The sequence below is a fragment of the Acinonyx jubatus genome, chromosome B2, assembly GCF_027475565.1.
Source record: "Acinonyx jubatus isolate Ajub_Pintada_27869175 chromosome B2, VMU_Ajub_asm_v1.0, whole genome shotgun sequence".
In the NCBI taxonomy this organism is placed as follows: Eukaryota; Metazoa; Chordata; class Mammalia; order Carnivora; family Felidae; genus Acinonyx; species Acinonyx jubatus.
In genome coordinates, this window is record NC_069385.1 from 117,267,392 (window position 1) to 117,291,127 (window position 23,736).

Below are 23,736 nucleotides of genomic sequence, written 5' to 3' on the forward strand. Positions count from 1 at the left end.
GGATAATTATGGCCAGAGTGAAGGCAACACTGAGGGGCAGGGAGTGGGGAGAATGGCTGGGTTGGTTTGGGTTCTCAATAAACCGTGGCCCATTTATTTTCAGTTTAATTAATTAATTGATTAATTAAATAAAAGGATATTGAGGACAATATCCTGTGTTAAAAACCGTAGTGGCTCCCACTTACTGGCATGTAAACACAGGACTGGGTGCTGTGTGTACATTCTTTTATTCCCTTTTGATGACGGCCTGGCCTGTAGCTAACTTTCCATGAGTTAGACAGAGGACCCCCTTTTAGGCAGACATAGCCTGAAGACAGGACGTGTCACTTGTCAAGCCTGAGGGAGGCTGGATTTGAGCCTCCCAGCATTTCCTATTCTTGCACACCAGCCCTGCTCTGAGGTCAGCATCATGGTCCTTGTTCTATGGGTAGGAAGCTGAGGCACCCTGGCCAGGAGGACCCAGGCAGGCTGTTCCCAGGGACGAGGCCTCCCCAGGAGTGACTTGACTGTCCTGCACGCCCAGAGGAACGCACACTCTTGTGGCCTTAGCTTAAGTCTCTGTAAAATGCGCCGTGCTGAGGTGTGGGTGGCCACGGGCTGCACTCCTCAAGGGCAGGATGGTGTGCAGTCATTTGTGTATTCCCAGGGCTGGGAATGGAACAGGATCTTGGCCAGTGCTGGTTGTGTTAAAAAAAAAAAAAAAAAGAAAGAAAGAAAGAAAAAAAAGGCATGAATGAATGCATGATCCAGGCCCTTCCATCAGAGGCTTCAGTCTGACTGGGTAAATGAGACATGTATTTGGGGCCATTACATATGTCAGCAAAGGGAGTTCAGGCTTTGCCAACATTTATTCATTCACCAAACATTCACTGAGCTCACAGGCATCGTGCCAGGCACCGGATGAGCCATGGTGAACCAGTTGTGGTTCTGGCCTGGCATAGTCTGGGATACTGGAGGAGGGGGTGCCCGAGTGGGTCTCTGGGAAGGGGCAGGGGTGTTGGATAAGGGGCTTGGAGGGAGAAGGGGCAGACCAGTAGGGGGGAGGGTCATTCCTGCTATCCCCAGACATTCCTTTGACCCATAAGGGTGCTGTCTGCGGAAATTAGGGGTGGGGTGGTAAGAGGGGTGGTGGGTCCCCCCTGACCTAGGCACTTTTGAGCACCGGGTGGCACTCTGCAAATCAGCCAGGAGGACTGAGGTACTGATGGGGAGGAAGGCCACTGCGAGCCACTCTCCCCCCAGCTCCCTGACACTGTGCAGCACACCCTCCCCGGGACAAGGACAGTCACACGTCACAGCTCTAATTGAAGCCGCTTCTGCAGTCTGGGACGAGATGCTCTTGTAATCCTAAGAGGGCTGAATGGCTCCCTCCCTCTCTTCTTCCTCAGTCTGCCTCTAAGGCCAGACCTCCCCCACGAGTTTTTTCAAGCCCTCCCCCCCTCCACCCGGAAGGAGGAGAGCTGGGGCTCCAGCCTCTCCCCCGGGTTAAGGGATTCCCTCCTGGGCTTGTGTTAGCCTGCCCGCCTGGCCACCTGTTACACTTTGCAAACCAGTGCTGGAGAGAGAGGAGCAGGCTGTGGGCCATGGGCTGGGGGTTCCCCTAGCCTGGCGGGGTTCTGGGGCCTCAGCGGAAAGGGGCCTCCCTGACAGGCTGTGAGATTGGGGGCAAGTGCAATTGCCTCACTGAGCCTCAGTTTCCCCCCGCGTGGTATGCTCGAACCAGGAGCGGTGGGGCGTGCAAATGAACATGCCACATGGGGGCACACGCCACGTGCGTGCGGATGTGTGAGAAGAGGCCCTGCGGGTAGGGGTTCTAGTGACGCACGGGGGTGGGGAGGAGCGCAACCCCTTCGCATCGCAGTGCTTTGCTGTACTTCTCAGGGTGTGTGTCGGAGGCTGTGTCGCCTGCCCCTCGACCTTTGGAGTCAGGAGGGCCCCGCCCGCCACGTCCTGGGGTGGCTGAGCTGACACCCGTAGGGTGGGGGGAGGGGGCAAGGAAGGGGGTTTCCGGGAGAGGGCGCCGGTGGGGCGTGGTGGGAGCGGGGAAAGACCGCGGGGCGGGTGTGGCGGGGTGGAGGCGCGCTTGGAGAGCTCCGGCCTTCCCGCGGCGAAGGTGCGGGGTCGGAGGTGGGCTCCCAGGTGCTCTCTCTTTAAAAGGCCGGCGGAAGCGCCGCGCGCTTGGCCCGCACTTGCAGCGCAAACTTGCCGGGCTGGGCTCGCGCCTTCTCGAGTGCGGCAGCGGCAGTGGGCGCGGGGGCTGAGCGGCTGCGGTCCCCTCGCCCCCTCGTGCTCCCGGGCGCTCCCGCCCCCTCCCGCAGCCTCCCCTCTCAGCGTCTTCCTCGCTCCCCCTGTCTCTCGCTCGCTCTCCAGCGCGCTCTCTCGCTCGCTCTCATTTTTTCCTGCTGCTGCTGCTGCTGCCGCTGCCGCGGCGCCGCCAGGCGCCCGCATCTCGGCCGGCTGCGCTCGCCAGTCGGCTCCCGCTCCACTCCTTTCCCCTCCCGGAGCCCCCGGCTGCACCCCGCTCCCCGGAGCCGCCTCGCCCGCTCCCTTCGGCTCGGACGCCGGGCTCCGCGGAGCCGGAGCAGGGCTGGCCGCCGCTCCCTAGCTCGCTCGCTCGCTCTCGCCGGAGCGGCAGCAGAACGCCGCGCGCTTGGAGGCGGCTCCGGCCGGGCAGCCGCCAGCTCATCCCCGCCGCGTCCGGGACTCCGGGCGGCTCCGCGCCCGGCTCGGTCCGCAGCGTCAGCGCCGTCCGCCGCGGCCCCGGCTCTGGGCAGCGCGAGCAGCAAGCCGCCGCCGCCGCCTCTCTGCGCCCCCGGGGCAGGCGGGAGCGCAACCGACCCCTCGCCGCGGCTCAGACCTCGCCCGCGTGCGGTGAGTTGTGGCCCGCGGGAAACCGGCAGAGGGGACCGTGCCCTCCGGCCTCTGGGGCGCGGGCTGCGGCGGGGACATCGGGGCTCGGGGAGGTGGCCTCTGACGAGCTCCCGCGCTCAGGGCTGCCCGGAGGAGGGCCGGGGGATCTGAGCCCTCAGGGCTAGAGGGCGCGGGACCGAGGCTGGAGGGTCTCCCCGAAGGCCCCCGAGGGAGGGAACGGGGCAGCGGCTTTTTTGCGGGCCTGGGGGAAAGTGTCTCCGTGTAGGGGTGTTCTGTCAGGTTCTACCGGATGGGGGGGGGGGTCGTGCCAGCTCTCAGGTGGGGGCGGCGGCATTAGCGCGCCCCCTCTGCGGAGGGGCAGGGCAGGCGGGGGCGCGGGGCGTTATTTGCACCTCTTCCCCGCCGTCTCCCGGCGGGAGGGCAGCGCCAGCCTCGCGCGCCTCGGCTCCTTTCCCGTGCACCGCGTCCCGCTCCCCTGGCCGCCCCGGCGCCACCTTCGCCACCGGCCGAGTCCCCGCTCGCTCGCGGCCGCGGCGGGTTGGGACGGCGCTCCAGGGTCTGGGGTCTCCCCGTGGCCCCGGGACCTCAGGGTCAGGTTCTCCTCGGATACTCCCCACCGACCCTCTCCAAGACCCCGGTGAACCCCCGGCGGGGGCGGGTGGCCAGGCCCCGTGTGTGTGTGTGTGTGTGTGTGTGTGTTAGGGGGGGTCCCCTCCCGGGTCGGGCTTCCCCGGCGCCCAGGAACTGGAAGCGCCCCCTCCCCGCGCGGGGGCGGGGCTGGGAGGTGGAGGCCCGGACTGAGAGTGGCGCCCCCGCACAGGGGCGGTCTGAGGCTGTTTGTGCTGAAATGGGGCGGCGGTAGCGGCGGCAGGGAGTCCTGAGGCCCGAACGTACGAGCGCCCCCTGCCCCCAGGCCACGAGTGACACCCCTGCCTTCAGACTTAAGGTCCTTTTTAGAGGAGGCTCCTTGCCTCTTTACCCCCTCTCAGCTCCATCCCTGCCCATGGGTGCGGGTAAAGCTGCTTTGCGGGACTGGGCTGGGCTTGCCTAGTGGGGGGTCCGAATCCACGTGTCTGTTAGAGCCGTGGTTAGTCTTTCTGACCTTTGTCATCTGTCAGAAAGCTCTCCGTGATGGCGGGGTGGGGGGTGGGAGTACTGTGTGTGTGTTCCCATCGTAGTCCCCTATTCTGGGGTGACAGTGGGGGCTCAGGGCAGGCAGGGCGGCCAGTGTTCTAAGTCTCCATACTGGACACCCCCTTTCCACAGCCTGGTCCTCAGCCTCACATCCCTGGGGCCAGCTCATGGTGGAAATGAAGGATGTTCTAATTCCCATCTCCCCACTCCCCCAGGACGTGTGCTGGGTCTGCCCCACTGTCCCCCCTGAGATCCATGTGGAAAGCTGGGCCGCAGGCTCTGGGTCTGCGTCCTGAGCGCCCCAGAGGCCTCAGGGCCTGGGTGGGAGAGAACTTCAACGAAGAGGTGAAGAGGTGAGGATCCCCGGGAGGTCTTTCCTGGTGACCTTTCCTGAGGTAGCAGAGAGAATTCCTACAGAAGCTCCTGGGTGTGGTCACCTTTCCTGGGCAGGCTCTGGGGGCCAGTGGTGAGGGCCCCTGAAGAGGGCCTGTCTGCAGGGGAGAGTGGGGGTCAGAGCCCTGGTCTCCCTCCCTGGTGCCCCCAGAGGACCACTTCTGGGAGGGCCTCTCTAGCCTTGAGTCAGAGTCCTGTCCTTGGCATGGAGTGGGGGACTCTTGGTCTGGGTTGGTGCCCCCAAGCCTCTGCTTAGCCTTGGATGGGCATGCCTGCCCACAAATGAATTAAGTGACCACTGTTTTCACCTTCCTCCAACTTTTTGTCTTTTAGCCATAAACTTTCCCCCACCTGTCAACACCTTCAACCTCTCAGAGACAAAAACACCAGAAAGTTATAACCCTCTGAGATGTAGTCACCGCCAAGGGCTACCCCTCCCTGAGACATTTGCATTTAAGAGAGGCCCAGAGAGGGAGTTGGCGGTGCTTAATTCCAAAGAATGCTCTACTGGTGGTGATTCTCCGGAGAGAGATGTCTGGGATGGCTGGGGGGGGGGGGGGGGCGGGCACGCAGCATGGCTTCGAGAACAGGTCCCGAGCAGGCTGAGGGGGAGGAGGGGAGGCGGGAGCACGTCAGGAGTCGAGCTGCTTTCTCGGCCTCAGTGGCCTAGCGTAGGCCGCTCCTGTCTTCCTCCCTTATCCCTCCTCCCCCACCCTGCGTCTGGGCGGCTTCATTCTGTTGGAGGCGTGACGTCCCCAGGAGGAGCGCCTCGCACAGCGGCAGGCAGGCATCCTGAGGTAGGTGAGAGCACAGGGAGCCAGCGAGCGAGCGAGCGTGCTGGCGGGCAGGGTTGGGGATGGGCCCAGGCCAGAAAATCTCTGAAGGGTCCCCAGCCCAGCTTCCAGGATGCTTGGCCACACCCGAACCCACCGTGCTGCAGGGGGACAGCTGGCAGGAAAGGATGGGACCAGGACCCACGGGTTTCTGAGCTTTATAATTACAGCCGTTAGACGCATCCTCTCCCCTAGACGAGTGTGGAGCCGGCAGCCCCTAATTACTACCCACCCCACGACATCTGCCCACCCTGCTGTCCTCCCCTGCTCGGCCGAGAACCTAACTTTGCGGTGGGCAGGCCCCGCTGGCAGCCTGGGCAGATGGGCCCGCTGGCTGCTGGCTGGAAGGTTATCTCACTTCTGCAGAGTGGAAGCTGCCTTTGCTGCCCGGGGAAGGTGTGTGTGTGTGGGGGGGCAGAGCTGGCATCTGGACTCTGGCTCTGCTCACTGGGGCTGGCATAAGAGCTGCTGGCTGTCCAGGCCCACCTGAGGGAGGAGGAGGCCGAGGGGCTTCCCTTGGTGGGCAGCCAGCCTGGAGCCAAGGACGCCAGTGTTCTGTTGCTCCCACCCAGCCTGGTGCCGGCTCCTGGGGAGAGCAAGAAGGGCTTGTTTTCGTGTCAACTGTGCCCTAGTTAGCAGGGGACTATCAAAAATTAATTTAGAGATTTCACTGCCTTTGGCCCTTGCAGAGTGCAGGCTGCCTTTTCCCTGGCTCTTGGGAACTCTGTTTCTTTCTTGGCTGTGCACTGTCTCCGGCCTCCGTCCGTCCTCTCTGCCCTGCCTCTCTCCCAGTGTCCCCCCTGCTGCCTCTGGGCCCAACCGGAGGCTTGTAACTCTGCATTCTAGACAAGCTTCCTTCCTTCTCCCCCCCCCCCCCCCATCTCCCCACCCCCGCCAGTCCTCGAGTCAAGCTCCTGGACTTCTGACTTCTGCCTCAGGTCCTCCCTGCTCCCCCACCCCCGCCCCAGCCTGCTTCTGAGAGGGAAGGGTATCAGCAGAACTGGCTCGGAAAAGACGGGCCTACCCCACAGCCCTGCCCACCCCGCCTCCTAGCCTGGAGGCCTGAGAGAGCCTCTACCGTCCTGTCCATGTTTCTCTTGGCTCCTTGGAAAAACGAGCACCACAAGGATAGTAAAAATCACCCCCTAAATTAAAGCTGATGACTCCCGTCGAAATGTTTTATTATTAACCTCACCGTTTAGCAATCTCGTGGCAGCAGTGAGGCATAAATATATGTGTACACACGTATATTAAATAAATTGGGGAACGCGGTGCATAATGACATTATCTGGACCCCATTCAATTAAGGTAGATATTATCTGCGGTAATTGGGAAATGCCAGCCCATAATGACAACCCATGCCATTCTGGGCTGAGCCACGCTGACGAGCTGGCTGTGGAGTCTGGTTAGGCCTCCCTGTTCTGGAGAAAGCACTGGCTGCCCATTGGCTGTGTTGCTGGGAGTCCTGGGAGAACTCAGGCAGCTGCTGGTCCCAGGCTGGGCCACCCGAATGGGGACCAGGAGGTTGGGTCCTGTGCTGTCCCCTAAGCTTAGCCCTCTCGCCCCTCTGCTTCTTGGGGAGACAGAAACTAACCCCCGGACCTGTTTTCTGGTTGGGGCTGTGACTTCTAGTAAAAACACTGTCATTGCTACAGGGTGAGTTTTAGATTTTGAATATAGAAATAAAGACTGGGGAGTTGACTTGGTTTCTTGTTTCTAGTGAGTGATTACTTCGCGGGTGTCACTGCCCCTTCTCTGTGCCCGGCCTCAGTGTGGCCTAGGGATGGAAGTCTCGCCCACAGCCGTGGTTCATGGCTGTGCAAGACGGTAGGGTTTGGGCTTTGACTTGCTAAGCCAATGGGACCCAGCCTTCCGGGGCAGTGCTGGAGTGGGGTGGGGGGGAGCTCTGATTTAAGGAGGGGGGACAGGAAGAAGGAGGAGAGAGGAAGAAACCGCATTAGCCATGAAACCCACAATAGCAACAGCTGCAAACAAAGACACTTGCCCACTTGGATTGTGCCAGAAGCCTGGGGAGGGTGGTGGCAGGTGGCGGTGGGGCAAGTTGGGGCAGGAAGGAGAGGCCGGGGGTGCTGCATGGAAGTGGGATCTGGTGGGTGGAGGAGATTTGGACTCTGGTTCTGGGAGAGGGGGAAGGTCAGGGTTGGGCATTTCCTGGGCTGAACCGGTGGGACGAAGGTCTGATGAGATAGCCTGGCTTTGCCCTCCAAATGATGTGAGCTGCTGTGGCCTTAGCAGGCGGCTGCCTTTTGAGCCTCAGGTTTCTCTTGTCATGAATCCTTGCCTATCACTGGGCTCACAGCCCTTCAGTGGGCCCCCATTTCTCCATCCCCATGGGTTTTGCTTGATCTTATATTCAGTGCCCTCTCTGACCTCCTCTCTTACCTCTGCCCCTTCCCATTGCCGTCCAGGTAAGCTGGCTTCCTTGCAGTTCCTTGAACAATGAGTGCTAAACACAGGTTCAGGGCCTTTGCACTCTTTGCCTGGGGCAATTTTCTCCTGGAAATGGCTGACACCTTTACTGTTTTTGAGTTTCTGCTCGTGTGCCACCTTCTCAGAGAAGCCTTCCTTGACTCTCTTTTTCTGAAAAAGCCCCTGGGTCTTAACCTCCCCCTTACCTGTCTTAGTTTTCTTCACAACCCCTTGATTCCCTGAAGTGCCACACATTTTTGTGTAGTACGTGTATCGTCTTTCCTGTGCCACTGCCCCCCACGCCCCGTGGGATGTTGGCTCCCCAGGGCAGGTGCTGGTGTCTGTCACTCCCAGGAGTTTCCCCAGAGCCCAGAGCAGGTGCTCAGCACCTGAGTAGGTGCTCAGCACATATCTGAACGTGATGTTGAATAACTGAGGGGTCATGGCACAACAGATTGTATTCTATGCCTGACCACACAAGGGGGTTATAAGAATTCAGTGCAAGGTCTGAGTCCTACTCTGCGTCCACTGCAGCCCCTCTACCCTGGGCTGCCTGCTGGCTCTGGGCAGGGACCCGGCTGTGTCTTGTTGTTTATTGAGAATTTCCTGTGTTCTGAGCCTTGGGCTAGGCACAGGGTATACAGAGATGAGGGTAGTCGTCCATGCAGGCCCTTAAAATCTTCCAGGCTCATCATTGCCAAATAGCAACAGAGAGAGAGAGGTGTTAATGTGGAAGAAGGAAGAAACAGGAACTTGGCTAATCAGGGCAGGCTTCCTGGAGGAGGAAGGGTCTCAGTTGATACCTGAAGGGTGAGAGTCACAGGGAGGGAATCATAGAGTGGGGGAAGCACGGGCAATGGATTTGAAGTTTCCTCCTCCTTAGTTTCTGTCGGCATTAAGCTAAGGAAATGCTTCCTCTTCCGTCCTGTCTTCCCTCCTTTTCTTCTTACCTTCCACATATATTTCTCCACTGTCTCAGTCACTTCTGAATCTGGCCCTTGCTGTTTTGGTGGAACAGGGAAGGGATGGCCTGTGGAATGAGATCTGGGGTTTCTGTACTTGGGAGGGTTCCTGATGCAGGCTGGTGGGCTGGAGCTGCTGGGGGACATGGAAGGAAGGGGGCAGGGGGCCCAGACGCCCACTGTGCCCTCTTCCTTGCTCTTAGAACGCGGCCTGGCTCAGGGAGTATCTAGGAGTAGGGCTGCTGTTTCTATTAATATTGAAATTGATGACCCGGGAGAGGGGGTGGGAAGATCCCAGAATCATTCACTCCCATCACATCATTCCTTCACCTTCCCAAACTTCCACTGTGCCAGGCTGGGGTGCAGAGATGTCAAGACGAGTACAACACGATCCCCTCCAGTTGTGGTCCCTGTGGGGAGAGGGTTGGGCTGCGGGGGTTTGAGGGAGCTCATTGACCATCCACCTTTCCCCACAGACTGGGAGTCACACGGGCGGATATCAAACCACAGGGCCTGTTGCTGGTGCAATTGGGGGCGGGGGGAAGGGGGTTGCAGCTTCCTATTACCTGCTCCTTGGGTCTAAGCCTTGTCCATATGGGAGGGGACCATCCAGCAAAGCACACCTCTGTGTGGCCAGTGCGGGGTCCCAAGGGGGATAGGAGAGAGGTGGCCGCAGAGGTGGCCTGCCGTCCGGTGTCTCGGGTCCTCATGGGCTCCTGTGGGCACGGGGTGGTACAGGAAGGAGCGGGGAGGCCTCTGGTTCCCCCTCACCTTTTCCGGCCGGGGACCAGAGCTGCCAGACCCTCCTGTGGAAATGTGAGATACTCATCCATTCCCAATGCCCCAGCTTTTCTGAGCACCTGGGCTGGGCTGGGCCCTGCTGAGGCAAAGGTGAATTGAGATGAAAAAAACGTGCTGGAGGGACCATGGAAAGGCCGAGGGGAAGGGGCTGCCAGCAGCTCTGGAGGCATGGCTCAGAGGAAGGCACAGGACAGGGGGCCTGGGTCTCCCGGCTGAGCCTGGAGGGGTGAAGAGCCACAGCTTGAGGGTCCCCTCAAAGGCTGAAAGCAGGAATGGGTCGCTCTGGAGGTGTTCCCCCCCCCCCCCAAGCAAAGTGCAGGATCAGTCCCTCTGACTCTGCCCTTTACTTTGGTGTTTGGGAGAATTCTATTTCCTTAGTTTTGGGGGAATAAAAAGCAGCTTCGTGAAAAGTAAATCAGAGTAAATCACGGTGTGTCTCTTTGGATCTGGTCATTGTTCCGTGGTTTGTGGTTCTTCCTGGCTCAGGCCCTGGTTGTGGGAGGAAGGATTTAGGTTAGACATGAGGAAGCATGGGGTCCTGCTTGTTAGGACTTGGAAGGGGTCACTGAGGCAGGTTGGTGGAGTTTCTCCCTGCAGGCCCGCAGATAGCAGAGAGGCCCTCAGATGGTGGGGTGGCTGGGTTGGGGGGGGGGTCCACTGCAGCCACTCCCCGGCTCTCCTCACATCCCCTTTCCCTGAAGAGAATGTTCCGAAAAATGCGGTTGGCCAGTGAACTGTTGTGTGCGGAGATGACCGCGTGTTCTTCCCTCCACTCCTCATCCCTCCCTGCCTGCCTGGGGCCAGAGATCTGGCAGGGGGCAGAGGGGAAGGGAATACAGGGGTTGGCAGAGAGAGGTGGGGAAGGATAGAATAAGAGGCCCCACTGGGAGTGGGTGGGCACACTGGCATAGACCTTCTGCCTTCTTGGTGACTTCATTTGGGGAGTGATAGATCCCCTCCCCCCAAAATGTCTGAGGTGTGAGCTTTCCTGGCTCTTTTAGAATTCGGGGTGTGGTCTGAGGACTCCAAGCCTCCCCTGATGTGGCCCCCCTTCCCCAAGATGGAGCCGCCCTGTGGGGTATGGAAGGACGCCTCGCTCCCCCTCCTGCCCTACCCCCAGCCTCTGCTCTTGGTGGCTCCTTTCACCCTCAGAGTATTTTTACTTTTCCCTTGTTCCTGTTACAGGATCAAAGAAAGGAGGGGAGGCTAAAAGAGGTGGTGGTTTGCCCAGCTCTTTGGAAATGTTCAGAAAAGGCAGACCTGGCAGGGCTGAGGGGTGGAGAGGGGCCCACTAGGCAGGGGCTGGGCCCAGTGCTGGTGGAGGGAAGCCGGAGGGCAGTCTGGCCAGCCTGGGGCAGGGCCTGGGGCCTTGGGGTCTTGATTCTAACCCTGCAAGTATTTGTTTTTCTCCTCGCTGAGGGCTCCTTCCTCCATGCAGCCTCTGCCCTTCCCCATCGTGTATGTGTGTCTGTCTGTGGTTTCCGGTATGTTTGTGTGTGTGTGTGTGTATGTGTGTGTGTGTGTACATGTGCCTGTCTATGCACATCACTCAGTCTGAAGGGGCTGGGGCTTCAAGGAGAAGCCGGTGTTGAGCCCTCACGAAGAATCTGGAAGCCTGAGCAGGGCCTGACCGTCAGAAGCTGCTGTTCATTGGTTTCCCAGCCTGAATCTGCCCTGCTGTGGCCTCGGCACACAGCCTGTCACGATGCCAAAAATCCTTCCACTTTGAATTCAGGCAAACCAAGCCTGAACTTGTAGGCTGTGGGACTGGGCAGGGCCCGAGAGCCCCTCTGGGCCGGCGTGGTGGGGGCTTGGGGGCAGGGGCCTGCGTGGCGCTGTGTGCCTGGGCCGTGGGCCACTGTCTGAGGTTCGGAGCCTCGGCTTCCTCGTCTGTGTGGTGGGGACAGGAATACCGCCCAGCTCCCGGAGGCGTGAGCGTCACCTGGGAAAACGTAAGCGAGGCCCTTAGTGTAGTGCCTGGCACTTGGCAGTATGATGTCATTTGAAGTTATCTCTCCATGGGCATCAGAGAGCACTTGGACAGGACAGTGTTTCATTGTGTGGGCTGTCCCACCCAGGGGATGGATGCAGGCCCGGAGGTGACTCCTTCCCATCATTGTCACAACTGAGAATAGCCTGCAGGCCCGGAGGTGACTCCTTCCCATCATTGTCACAACTGAGAATAGCCTGCAGGGGCAGTATGGCCACTAGACTGCATCGTACTCCAAGCCTTCCATTTTATTTTATTTTATTAAAAAAAAAATTTTTTTTTACACTTATTAATTTTTTGAGAGACATAGAGACACAGAGCACAAGTTGGGGAGGGGCAGAGAGAGAAGGAGACACAGAATCCAAAGCAGGCTCCAGGCTGTCAGCACAGAGCCTGACGTGGGGCTCGAGCTCACAAACCGTGAGATCATGACCTGGGCCAAAGTCGGACGCTTAACGACTGAGCCACCCAGGCGCCCCAAGCCTTCCATTTTAGAGATTTTGAAATTGAGAACCTCTAGGGGATGGCAAGACTGTGGGCGTTCTTGAAGCCTTCTCCAGTTTCTCTTTTCTGAATTGCCCAGTCCTGGCATGAGCAGCTAGTACCCACATGGCCCTCCAGGAAAGCGAGCTGTTAAACTCACCCACATGAAGGTGTAGGTGAGGATGACAGGTCCGTACAGGTGTAGCCGTCCCCTCCCCGCATTTTAACAGCTTTCACTCTTAAGCCTTCCTCCGAGCACTGACCCCCAGTGTTCAGTCACTGGATCCTAGCTTCATGGGTGAGGGTGGTTATTAGGAAGATTTCTTGCAGGCTTCCCCAGGTCTCCCAGTATGACTGGTGCTGGCTTTGAGTCCTGACCCATCTTGCTGTGTGACTTTGGGAGAGTTATGTGATGCCTCTGGGCTATCGGTTCACCTGCAGAGTGAGAATTAATAGTTGTGTTCTTGGCCTCTGAGGAGCTAATGGGTGAGGGAGCATTTTGATGAGGGGTCAGGTGTGAGGTGAGGATCCAGAGGGCGCTTGCCAGAGAAGCCCAGGAATTGAGGCTGGACCCTTGGGTGCTGTACCCTCTTCGCTCCTCTCCTTTCCCCAGAACCGGAACAGTCAGTAATTCCTGTGTGGGGGGAACTACAAGCGGGGGACGGGTGGCTCCGAGACCCCGCCTGGCCTTGATGCAGGGACCACATCGCTAGGAAAACCTGATCCAAACACAAGCCCTTCTTCCAAATGGCTAGGGAAACTGAGGCATAGAAGTGGCTTGCTAGTCTTCATCTGACAAACCCCTTGCGGCTGGGGGGCCTTAGAGTGAGGCCCCCGGCCATTCCCTGACTCAGCTTCTAGCTCTTCTCCCTGTGGCCTTCTCAGTTGAGGGGAGGGAGGTTGCTGGCTTTGAGAGGGAGGCTGGGGCCAAGGAAGGAACCCCAGGGGAAATTAGCCCAAATTAGCAGCGAGAATGAGGAAGAGCTGGTGTTGTCTCTTCTACCCTTGCAGATAAATATTTAATCACAACAACAATAATAATGACAATGATCATGATAATGTGCAGTAGCTCAGGCCGTAACCTGAGCCCCACTCTCAGAGGGAGGAAGTGGGGAGAGAGAAGGAGCAGCAGAGAAATGGGAGAGATAAAGACCAACAGAAAGAGGGTGGGGGAGGGAGGCCAAGCACATGACAAGGAGGCTTGCCTCTTGAACTGGGAGCCCCTGGGGTTGCCCTCAGCCTGGGGTGGCAATGTGAAATTGTCATTGTTCGAGGAGGAGAATCCGGGAACCAACAGCCCCACCTTCTCCCTGGCCCTCAGAGTTAGCAGCTCTCAGCCTGATTTCTTCTGCAGGGGGCCTTACTGGCTTTCCTGGTCTCTCTCCGAGTCCCCAAGGAGCCTGAGTGTCTCTGGTTCCAGAGCTGGCAGCTGGGAAGCTGGGCTCTACACAGTGTTTCACTTCTCACTACCTGTGTGACTTGGGCAAAATGCTCTCTTGCTCTGGGCCTCAGTTTCCTCATCTCTAAAATGGGGTTGGGCCCTGCAAAACTGGTTTCTTGCTACTCCTTCATGTGGGTGAGCAAGACCTCTCTTCCGCCCAAGCCAGTTCCAGGCTGTTCCTGGGAATTGCGCTCTCTGATGCCTAGGTTTCTGATGGCAGTGGGTACAGGCCTTAAGAAGTCTTCAAACATGACCTAATTTCTGCCTCGGGCTCTCCCACTTGAACCAAAGTTGAGCAGCAGCTCCAAGAGCCAAGTTCAGAGTTGTGGAGCCTGTGGTGATAACCTCCAGTGTCTCCTTCTCTCAAACTCCTGATGAGCGATCAGAATAGCTAATGTCTTCTTTGGGCTTCTGTTTGATTCTCTCTCTCTCTCTCTCTCTCTCTCTCCCTTCTAAGGTTGATAGGAGGAGAGCATTGGAGCTGTTTTCTCCTTGATGCCAAGATACATCAAGCTAGGAGCACTCTCCTGTTTTCACATTCATCCATCAAGAACAGGCCTGCAGGACGTGGGGACCAAGACTGGAGCTCTGCTGCTCCCTGGCTACTCCCTGTCGCCCATGGGCATGGCCTGTGTCGGCAACTGAGCACTGCCTGAGTGGCGAGGAGCACCAGCATGGGTTACCCTGTTGGCCGTCCTTGGCCACCCTGCTGCTGAAGCTGCCCCAGAGAGACTTGTGGGGGCTGCCCTGCCCATGCTCACCCAGGCTGCGGGGCTAGGGGCCTGCCAAGGCTAGGAGTGGGGCCCGCCATTCATGGGTCTCTAGGGATTTCCGAGATGCCTGGGAAGACAGGCTGGGGCTGGTGGTGGGCCCGGCTGCCTCTTTGCCTGCTCCTTAGCCTTTATGGCCCCTGGATGCCTTCCTCCCTGGGGAAGCCCAAGGGCCACCCCCACATGAATTCCATCCGCATAGATGGGGACATCACACTGGGAGGCCTGTTCCCTGTGCACGGCCGGGGCTCAGAGGGCAAGGCTTGTGGAGAACTTAAGAAGGAAAAGGGCATCCACCGACTGGAGGCCATGCTCTTTGCCCTGGATCGCATCAACAATGACCCGGACCTGCTGCCCAACATCACGCTGGGCGCCCGCATTCTGGACACCTGCTCGAGGGACACCCATGCCCTCGAGCAGTCGCTGACCTTTGTGCAGGCGCTCATCGAGAAGGATGGCACGGAGGTCCGCTGTGGCAGTGGCGGCCCACCCATCATCACCAAACCTGAACGTGTGGTGGGTGTCATCGGTGCTTCAGGGAGCTCAGTCTCCATCATGGTGGCCAACATCCTCCGTCTCTTCAAGGTTAGTGCCTGGCTGGTTGGCCCCAGATGTGTGTTTGTACCAACAGCCCCAGCCCTCCACACCCAGGGTGCCAGGCCTGGCCAGCTTCTTTCTCCTGTTCCTTCCTGGACTCTGGGGAAGAGAGTATGTTTCCCAGGGAGCAATATATGAGAATTTGGGGGCAGTCCTATGGTTAAAGCCTAGGCTCAGCAGAGTGGAGGTGTCAGGGAGGGACCCAGTGCTGTGGTGCTGACCATGGTGCTGAAACAGCACACGCGGCCTGATCAACTGCACTCCTCAGTGGGGAATGCTGAACCAAGAGGGGAAAAGGAAGTGCTGAACAACAGAAGGGAGGAGGAGCTAGGAGGACAGATATACGTATATATAAAGACAGACAGATGGATACATGGAAATATAGGTAGATAGAAAGGTAAAGAGAGTAAAAGATAGAGAGAGAGATAGATAGAATCGAAATACAAATGTTGGAGATTGCCAGGGAGAAAAAGCAAGACTTTTGTTTTGACATTGTTTTCAAATAATTGCAATTCCCAAGAAAGATATGTTTTTCTTCTAGTAGCTGAGAGAGCCCTGTGTGGCCCTCCTACTCCACCCCAAGATTATGGTTAGAAAATGTGTCTTGATATTTTGGATGGGGCATTGGGCTACGGAACCCATAGAGAATGGATGAGGACAGGGAAAGGGCCTGGAAGGAGCAGGCAGTCTCTGTTTCTGTTGCCCTTGGCCCCGAACTAGGCTTCCCTTGCTCATTTCCTTCCACCTGCCCTTCTTCCTTGCACACCTTTCTCCCTTTTCTTCTGGAATCCTTCCCTGCCCCCTCCTTGCTACCTCCCTTCCTCTCTTCCTGGGGCAAGAGCTGCTGATTTGCAATTCAATTGGAGCCAAGTGCTTCGCTAAGCTGCTAAAACAACTGAAAGCTACCGGGTAGAGAGAAAAACATTACAAGCATTTTACCAATAATTATGAGCCGCTCTGCTCTCGGAGCCTGCCTTGTTTGCTCTGTGTGTTTGTGTGTGCGTGTGCGACTGCGTGTGTGTGTGTGTGTGTGTGTGTGTGTGTGTGTGTGTAAGGGGGGGGAGGAGGGAGAGAGAGAGGGAGGGAGAATGTGAGGAAAGAGGAGGAAGGAAAGCCCAGAGGAAGCTGCTGGGTCCCTCCTTCACCCTGGTGTTAGGCTCTCAGCCTTTGGAGATGGCCCCTTCTCTCCTCAGAGTCTCCAGAGTTAGGTGCAGTGGGCTGAGAGAGGCTGTCTGGGCCCATGCAGAGTGGGAAGTCTGAGGCTGAAGCTCTCTCACCTGGACCTTTTCTGGAGTCCATTTGCCCAGTCCCATGATGCATCCGTACTTGGGGGCATTTTGGGGAGCGTGGATAGAAGTGGGGGTGGATGGTATGGAAGGTCACCATGTTGGGGATGGGGGTGGGGACGAGTGGTAAAGAAAGGAAGCTAGAGTTGTCCCGTCACAGTGTGGAGTGGGGGTTGGAACTTTGTGGGGCCATGTGCTGTGCTGTCTCACCTATAGGCCTTTCTGGAGTGTTGGTTTTACTTGGTGGTTTTATGAAACACTGTCTAGGAACACTATCTTAATTTTCCAACAAATGGATGCATTACGAAGAATGCAGAATTAAGATGAAGGAAACTTTGCAATAGACAATCTGAACAACCTCTGGGGGGCTGTGCTGCCTGAGGTCATTCCTGGTAGATGGTTTGGGAATAGGTGGCCTGGTCCAGCCTTCCCACCTTCCCTGTTTTGCATTGAGGAGTGGAGACCCAGAGCGGAGGAGGAAGCCGGGCTCAGCTGCTCAGGCCAGGGCCTGATGATGGTGATGGCTTGGGCTAGCTGAGTCATCACTTCAGCCTGCCTGCCCCAGGCCTGAGAGGTGAGGCTACTTTGGTCATCAGCAGAGGGGACAAGCCCCAGACTCCTTGTCAGTCTGTCTGGATGGGGCCTAGACCCCCAGCCTTGGAGAAGGCCAGACCACAGATGGGACTGCTGCAGTTTCCTTATTGGAGCTTTTTATTAAACACTTTTGGTGACTCTGGATGTTTTGATTTTTTTTTATGTTTATTTATTTTTGAGAGACAGAGACAGAGTGTGAGTGGCGGAGGGGCAGAGAGAGAGGGAGACACAGAATCAGAAGCAGGCTTCAGGCTCTGAGCTGTCAGCACAGACCCTAACACAGGGTTCGAACCCATGATCCATGAGATCATGATCTGAACTGAAGTCGGATGCTCAACCGACTGAGCCATCCAGGCGCCCCTACTCTGGATGTTTTAGAAAACAGCCTGATGGGGCCCTGGGGGCTATGACCTCGGTGAGTGCCTCCCTGCCATCTCCCAGGGGCAAGCCAGTGCCCACTTTATAGGGAGGTAGAGAGGATCAAAGGAGTGGAGAGGTGTCACGTGACACAGGGTAAAGGCTCCAAGAATGGTGAGCATGTTCTTGGAAACATGGATATTTTGAGATGAGGCATCCAGTGACCCCACATGGGAATGCGCTGTGACCTCTGTGCTCACCCCTCTTTGGTTGGAGAAAGGTCTCTGGTGGGGTGAGGGTGCCTGGGCCAAAGTGCATCACCAGCCAGGGGCTCACAAGTGTTTCATTTTCCCTGCCTATCTGGTCACCTGTGAACATGGCCCAGGCCTCAGTTTTATCTGTGCTTCCTCCAATTACAGAGAGATGAATGGGTTGGGGCAGAGGGTCAGGAGTCTCCCTGGCTGCTCAGAAAGAGAGACGGGACAGGGGCGGGGGTAGAGACCTGGGAGGAGAGAAGGAATGGGGGACAGAAGGGACACGTTGGAAAAGGGAAGGGAGGGGGAGGGCACGGAGATGGGGACCGAGCCAGAAGAAGTCAGTCATCTGTGGTCTGCATTCCCTGGGTTCCTTTTAACAGCGTTAATGTTCCAGGCTGGCGACAAGAGGGCTCCTCAATAATTAAACTGATAGAAATGAGAGGCTGGGTGAGAAACTTAGAAACCATTTACAGAGGCAAAGGGAGCAGAGGCCCCAGGCTGGCGAGCATGAGGGAGGGGCACCCAGGCAGGGACAGCAGCTGTGTCAGGTGTCTATTTCAAAGGGCACCACTGCAGCCCTGCTCTGCCAAGGCCAATAAGTGGGGCCTGCTGGGAGCTTCCACCAGAGTCTGTGATTATAGCTCCCCTTCCTCCAAGAGGTGAATTTCCTGTGCACAGTTCAGAGAGGAGCTCTGGGCTTGGGGACACTAGAGGTGATTTCCTGCCTGGCGAAAAGCTAATGGGGTGCAGTCGGGGCCAGGGGGTGAGCAAACCTCCCAGCTACTGGAGCTGGAAGGGCCAACTCCCCTTCTATAGAGGTGGAATCTGACCCCTGTTAAGTGACAGGGCGGAGCTAGAAGGCAGGTCCCCAGCTCCCAGGCCTGACTCCTTCCAGATTGCTGTCCAAATAAACTGGGTTGGAAGTGAGACTCAGGCCTTTGTGGGGACCAGAAGCCCTGACTCTGAGTAGTCTTGGATCTGACTTGATAGCTTATATCCCTTACTTTCTGTCCCTTCATCCTCGTTTTGGCTCTCTTCCGGAGACAGGGAATACTGATAGGTGTAAAGCATACCTTTTGGAAGACATCCTAAAGCCTGAGGATGTGGCCTATGTAGTGCTATGTTGGGACAGCCCAGGTGTGGGTGCCAGTTAGGCCTGGGTTTGAATCTTCATGCCCCCAGAGTTCGCTCACCATATAGGGCATTTGCACCATAGGGTGAATAAGCCAATAAGATCTTTTCTTGAGAGCAGCCGTTGTTGGGGGGGAGAAGGAACATGTTAAGTGCCTTCAGAAGAAAGCAGTTTTCAAATCGCAGACTTGTGAGGGCTAGAAGGATCCAGAAGTCATTACACGGAGTCCCGCCCTCATTTGCAGCAGGCAAAAAAGCTGAGGCTTGAAGAAGGGGAGGCTAGCCAGTCCTTGCCATCTTGGCTAATTGTTTAGCTTGTTTGTGCCTCTGTGTATTTCCTCGCTTGTTAAATGGGGATGATAATGGTCTCCTAGGCCAGGTGACAGAATTAGGAGTTAATGTCCAGGGAGGGCCTAGCACGGTGCCTGGCACACAGTCAGCCCACAGGAAATGTCATTGCACAGCTTGTGGCTGGACCTGAAACCAGCACGAGAGACTCCATTGATGTGGAAGAGGCTGGAGCGGGTGGGCAGTGACAGACGGTGACCTTTGAGGCCGATCCTGGAGAGGCCCCACCATCTGCTGGGCCTCTTGTGTCTTCCTGAAGACTGAGCAGCCAACTTAACTTTCAGATAACGAGCTTTGTTTCGCTGTCACAACAGTGGCATGTGGGAGGAAGAAGCTGGGCAGAGTGGAGGGAGGGCAGAAGGGGGAAGGCAGGAAAGGGGGTGGAGGGGACACTGGTGAGCAGGGGAGAGGGTGGAGGTGGGCAGGTGCCCCAGGTTCCTAAGAGAGACCGGGCCAGGGCCAGTGGTGAGGCATACTAGCCCTTCTGGGCACCCCCCCACCCCCCCAGCCTGGCTGTGTGATGCTCTTGACCCACGTGGGGCTGTAAGTGCTGTAACGGTTTGTGGCTTGTTTCTGGAGAATGCTGCCTGCTTGGGGCTTGGCTTGTCTAAGCTCCTCCGCGCCTGGCCCAGGACTCCTGGGGAGACTTTGTGGCTTAGATAACGCAAGATGTTCTGTTGGCGATATGGCTTTGTGTCTTCAAAGTGTTTTCATTGCACAACTAGGAGGAGCTTTGGAGACAGTCCATCTACACCGCCCCCCTCCAACCCCCCCCCCCCCCCCGCAGCGTGCCCTTCTCCCTTGAAGACCACTTCATCCTTCCAGCACCCAAGCCAAAAACCTGGCAACAGTTTTGACCACCCTTTTTCTACAAGGAAACCCTACAGGCTTTCCTTTCAGAATGTGTCCTCTGGGGCCTCCCACCTCTGGGGCCTCTCATCCAGACCATTGCAGAAACCTTCTCTTCTTCCCGCTGCTTCTTTTTTTTCCCCCCATGCTTCTAAATGGGCCTACCACAGCCAGACTTCTGCTCAGTGGCCAGGGAGATCTTTCTAAAAGCTGAATTAAATCTACTCACCTCTGTTAAACCTTTTATTGCTTTTAGATTAAAATGCAAACTTCCAAACCCTTGCCTGTCTCAGAAGCTCTGTGCTACTTGGTGCCCAACCACGTCTGTTGTCTCTCCTGGGTGCAATCCACACAGTCACTCTATTTTCCTTATGGTCCGTCATGACACTGTGTTATTTTCCCCACCACAGGGCCTTTGCACCTGCGTTCCCCTCTGTATGGAATGTTCTCTCCTGACTCTATGAGGCTAGATCCTTCTCATTCAACCTTAAGCTTAAATGGACTCCCTCCCCTCTGCCTCTCCCCCCGCCCCAGTTATTCTATCTTGTTTCCTCATCTTTCCCTTTATGGCACTCATCACAGTTTGTACTCATGCCCATATTTGCTTGTTTTCCTTTTTGCCGCTGGCTTCCCCCTCTAGACTAGGGGTTAGCAAACTATGGCCCATGAGCCAAATCTGGCCCACCACTTGTTTTTGTATGACCCATGAACTAAGAATGGTCTTGGTATTTAAGTGGTTGAAGAAAAAGAATCAAAAGAATAATATATCACAACACAGGAAGATCACATGATATTCAAATTTCAGTGCCCAGCGATGAAGTTTTGTGGGTATACATAAGACCTACATTTGTGTATTGTCTAGGGCTATTTTTAAAATTTTTATTTATTTTTTTTTTTATTTTTTGAGGGGGGGCTGCGGTGCAAGTGAGCAAGGGGCAGAGAGAGAGAAAAATCCCATGAGGGGCAGAGAGAGAGAGAAGTGGGGCCCATCTGAAGTGGGGCTCGAATTCACAAACTGTGAGATCATGACCTGAGCTGAAATCAGATGCTTAACTGACTGAGCCACCCAGGTGCCCTACAGGGCTACTTTTTTAAAAAAAAAGATTTTATTTTTTTAAATGTGTATTTCTTTTGGAGACAGAGAGACAGATTGTGAGCTGGGGAAGGGGCAGAGAGAGGGAGACACAGAATCCGAAACAGGCTCCAGGCTCTGAGCTGTGAGCACAGAGCCCGATGTGGGGCTTGAACTCACGAACCGCGAGATCGTGACCTGAGCTGAAGTCGGATGCTTAACCGACTGAGCCGGCCAGGGGCTCCAAAAAGATTTTATTTTTTAAGTAATCTCTGTATCCAACATGGGGCTCGAACTCACAACACTGAGATCAAGAGCTGCACAGTCTACCGACCCAGCCAGCCAGGTATAGGGCTACTCTTGAACTACCGCCTGGGGACTGAGCAGATGAGACCAGTTGACCCTCAGCAGCACCCGTAGGACCCCCGGCTGGTGCCAGGCCCACAGTAGGCTCTCAGGAGTCTTGGCTGAATGGTGTCATGGAGAGTGAAGCGTCTGCTCCCCCATGTCCCCCCAAACTCTGTGATACCAGCAGGGATGCCATGGTCTGCACCACTCTGCAGACGGCCCTGGCCGTGGGGATGAGTGCAGCCCGGCCCATCGAGCCATTGGGTCAAACCAGTGCCAACCAGTGCCCATCACTCTGGTGAACTCCAGGACCACTTGGATCTGTTTCCACCCTCCCAAACACCTCCAGCGTCTCCCTGACTTACGGAATTGGAATTCCCTTCACCTACACCTTTTTCCCTGTTCGAGGGTAACCCCATGCACCATTTTAGGCTGTTATTAGAGATTTGTCCCAACAAAGCTTCCTCAATAGATATTTGGGGGTGAATGAGGGACCCTCCAGAAGAGGTGTCTGAGGTGGAATTATCACAACGTTTGCACGACACATATCCTGTGCCAGGTTTCGTCTTAACCCTCACGGCAGCCCGCGGTGGGCAGTTGTTATCCCCATTGTACAAGTGGGGAACTGAGGCACAGAGAAGCCAAGCAACTTGACCAAGGTCCCACCGCTAGCGTGGTGGAGCCAGCATGCAAACTGTGCGGCCCCGAATCTACCCATTTTGCCACTCTGCTCTCCTAACTCTTGGCCATCCGATAGACTCGGGTTTGAGACCTGGCCTACTACTGCGTGGCTTTTCTGAGACTCAGTTGATCGTCTGCAGCGCGGACACGATGGCACTCACCCGGCAGAGGTGATAATGTGGGCCAAACCCTTCGTAGGTGCTTTGGGGACGCGGGTGTTACCGGAACAATTTTGATATTGGTAGAATAGTTTTGATAGTGTTTGTGAGGGGCTAGGCGGCCGAAGGGGTGGGGAAGGAGGGGAAGAGGTGGGGGAAGTAGGTCTTGCTGAGGGTGACTCCCAGGGGCTGTTCTCAGGTGAGAAGTGCATAGCCCATGCTTTTACAGCGTCCCTCTTTCCCCCAAGCACCAGGTGTCCCTCTGTGGTGAGAGCCTGGGAAGGGGGACGTCAGGACGTCAGGGTCAGGCTGGAGCCTGCAGAGAGAGGGGAGGGAGGTGCGGTGGGGGGGGGGGGAATGTGGCACTGGGCTCAGAGCCCCCCACTGACCACTCCACTGGCTGTTCTCTCTGCCCTCTGTGCTCTGTCCCAACCACCTGGTTACTGTCTACAGTGGAGCGGTGCCCCCCCCCCCCCCCCCCCGCAATATAGTCAGATACCGGGGATGCAAGGCAGGGGGAAGGATGGGAGGGTAGGGCTGCTGGGGGAGACATTGCGTTGCCTCGGTGGTTCTCAAGCCTGGCACCTCATCACAGTCACCTGGGGAGTTTACTAGAGCATCGGATTCCTCAAGCTCCAGCAGGCGGATGAGGCCTGGGGGCCGGGCCTGTGGTTGGACACCTGCCAGGAGCCTTGGTTGGCCACCAGACCGTGTGGTCTGAGTCGGCCTAGTATTCCCATCCCACCAGGCTCTCCAGGGAGCACCCTGCCCCCCTGCTGCAGCCCTCTCAAGCCAGCGGCCTCGCAGGTGCACCCTGGGGTTGCAGACCCAGCTCTGAATACAGGAGGTTTGGGGCTGGAAGCCTGGGTTCAGCTCTGGTGACTGGATTGGCAAACAGGCTCATGATTGTGAAATTTCAAGGAGGCAGAGGGGCCTCTGGGGCCGCTTCCCAGAAATGCCCTGGAGGGAGGCCTGGTGCGCTCCTGGAGTCCAGGTAGGAGATGACAGGGCCCCGGGGCAAGAATTCATTCACTCATTCCACTCACGGACTCCATATCGCACGTCTTCTCTGTGCCTAGCACTGCTAGAGAAGTGTTCTCCATCTGGCTGCACCTTGGGATCACCCAGGGAGTTTAAAAAAATCCTAGTACCCAAGCCCCACCCCAGGAATTCAGATTAGTTGGTCTGAGATGGGGCTTGGGTTCCCCACGTGATACCCCTGTGCCGCCCAGGTGGAGAACCACCGCCCTAAGCAACTTTGTAAAGCAGGAAACAAAACGGAGTAAGGCCTTGTCCCGGTGGGCTTCTATGTTAGGGGGGAAAGCAGGCAGGGAACAGGTAAAATGTATAATACCTAATGGGGGGGGGGCAGTTCCCTGCAGAACAAAGCTGAGGCATGGCGGAGGGGTGCCGGTGTAGACAAGATGGTTGGGGATGGCTTCACTGAAGAGGGATTATTTCTGCATAAGCTCAAATAGAGCAAAGGGACTTGCCCATTGGATATCTGGAGAGTGTTCTAGGTAGAGAGAGGAGCAAGTACAAAGGCCCTGGGGCAGGGCTTTGCTTGATTGTTGACCTAGGGCCTCAAGAGGGAGGACCAAGATAGCTCTGGGGATGGGAGAGGAGGACCAAGGGAGTGCCCAAACCTACATCCTGACCCTTATTGCTGCCAAGGGTGTTGTGGGGGGGGGGTCAGCAGGAGTCTGGGGACCTTGGGCAATCACTGGGCCTCTCAGGACCTCAGTTTCCTCACCTGTTACATATGCAAATGGTCCCTGAACAGTCCTTGTGAAACCACAGAGGTGATGGGTGGGTGGGGGAGGAGATATAAGGGTGGAGCCTGTGGGAGAGGCTCACTCTTTCCCTCTGCTCCCACTCTGCTGGCCTCCTCCCACCCCTGGCCCCTTGGCCCTCTTCCACCCCATCTCCCTGGCCTGAGGAAGGAGAGCT

At 56.8% G+C, this 23,736-nt stretch overlaps 1 protein-coding gene across 4 annotated transcripts in view; it reads left to right on the forward strand.

Annotated features, from left to right (window-relative positions):
* Positions 1-2,108: 2,108 nt before the first annotated feature.
* GRM4 (glutamate metabotropic receptor 4) overlaps positions 2,109-23,736 on the forward strand; it is a 116,410-nt gene continuing 94,782 nt past the window's right edge. For 2 of the 4 annotated variants that reach the window (XM_053222923.1, XM_027057965.2), the window contains exons 1-2: positions 2,109-2,871; positions 13,796-14,693. In XM_053222923.1, the coding sequence (XP_053078898.1) occupies positions 14,175-14,693 (519 nt within the window). In that variant the 5' untranslated portion in view covers positions 2,109-2,871; positions 13,796-14,174. Of the gene's footprint in view, positions 2,872-4,207; positions 4,351-13,795; positions 14,694-23,736 lie in introns of those variants that run through there. The other 2 variants (XM_027057964.2, XM_053222922.1) reach the window with 2 other exon arrangements.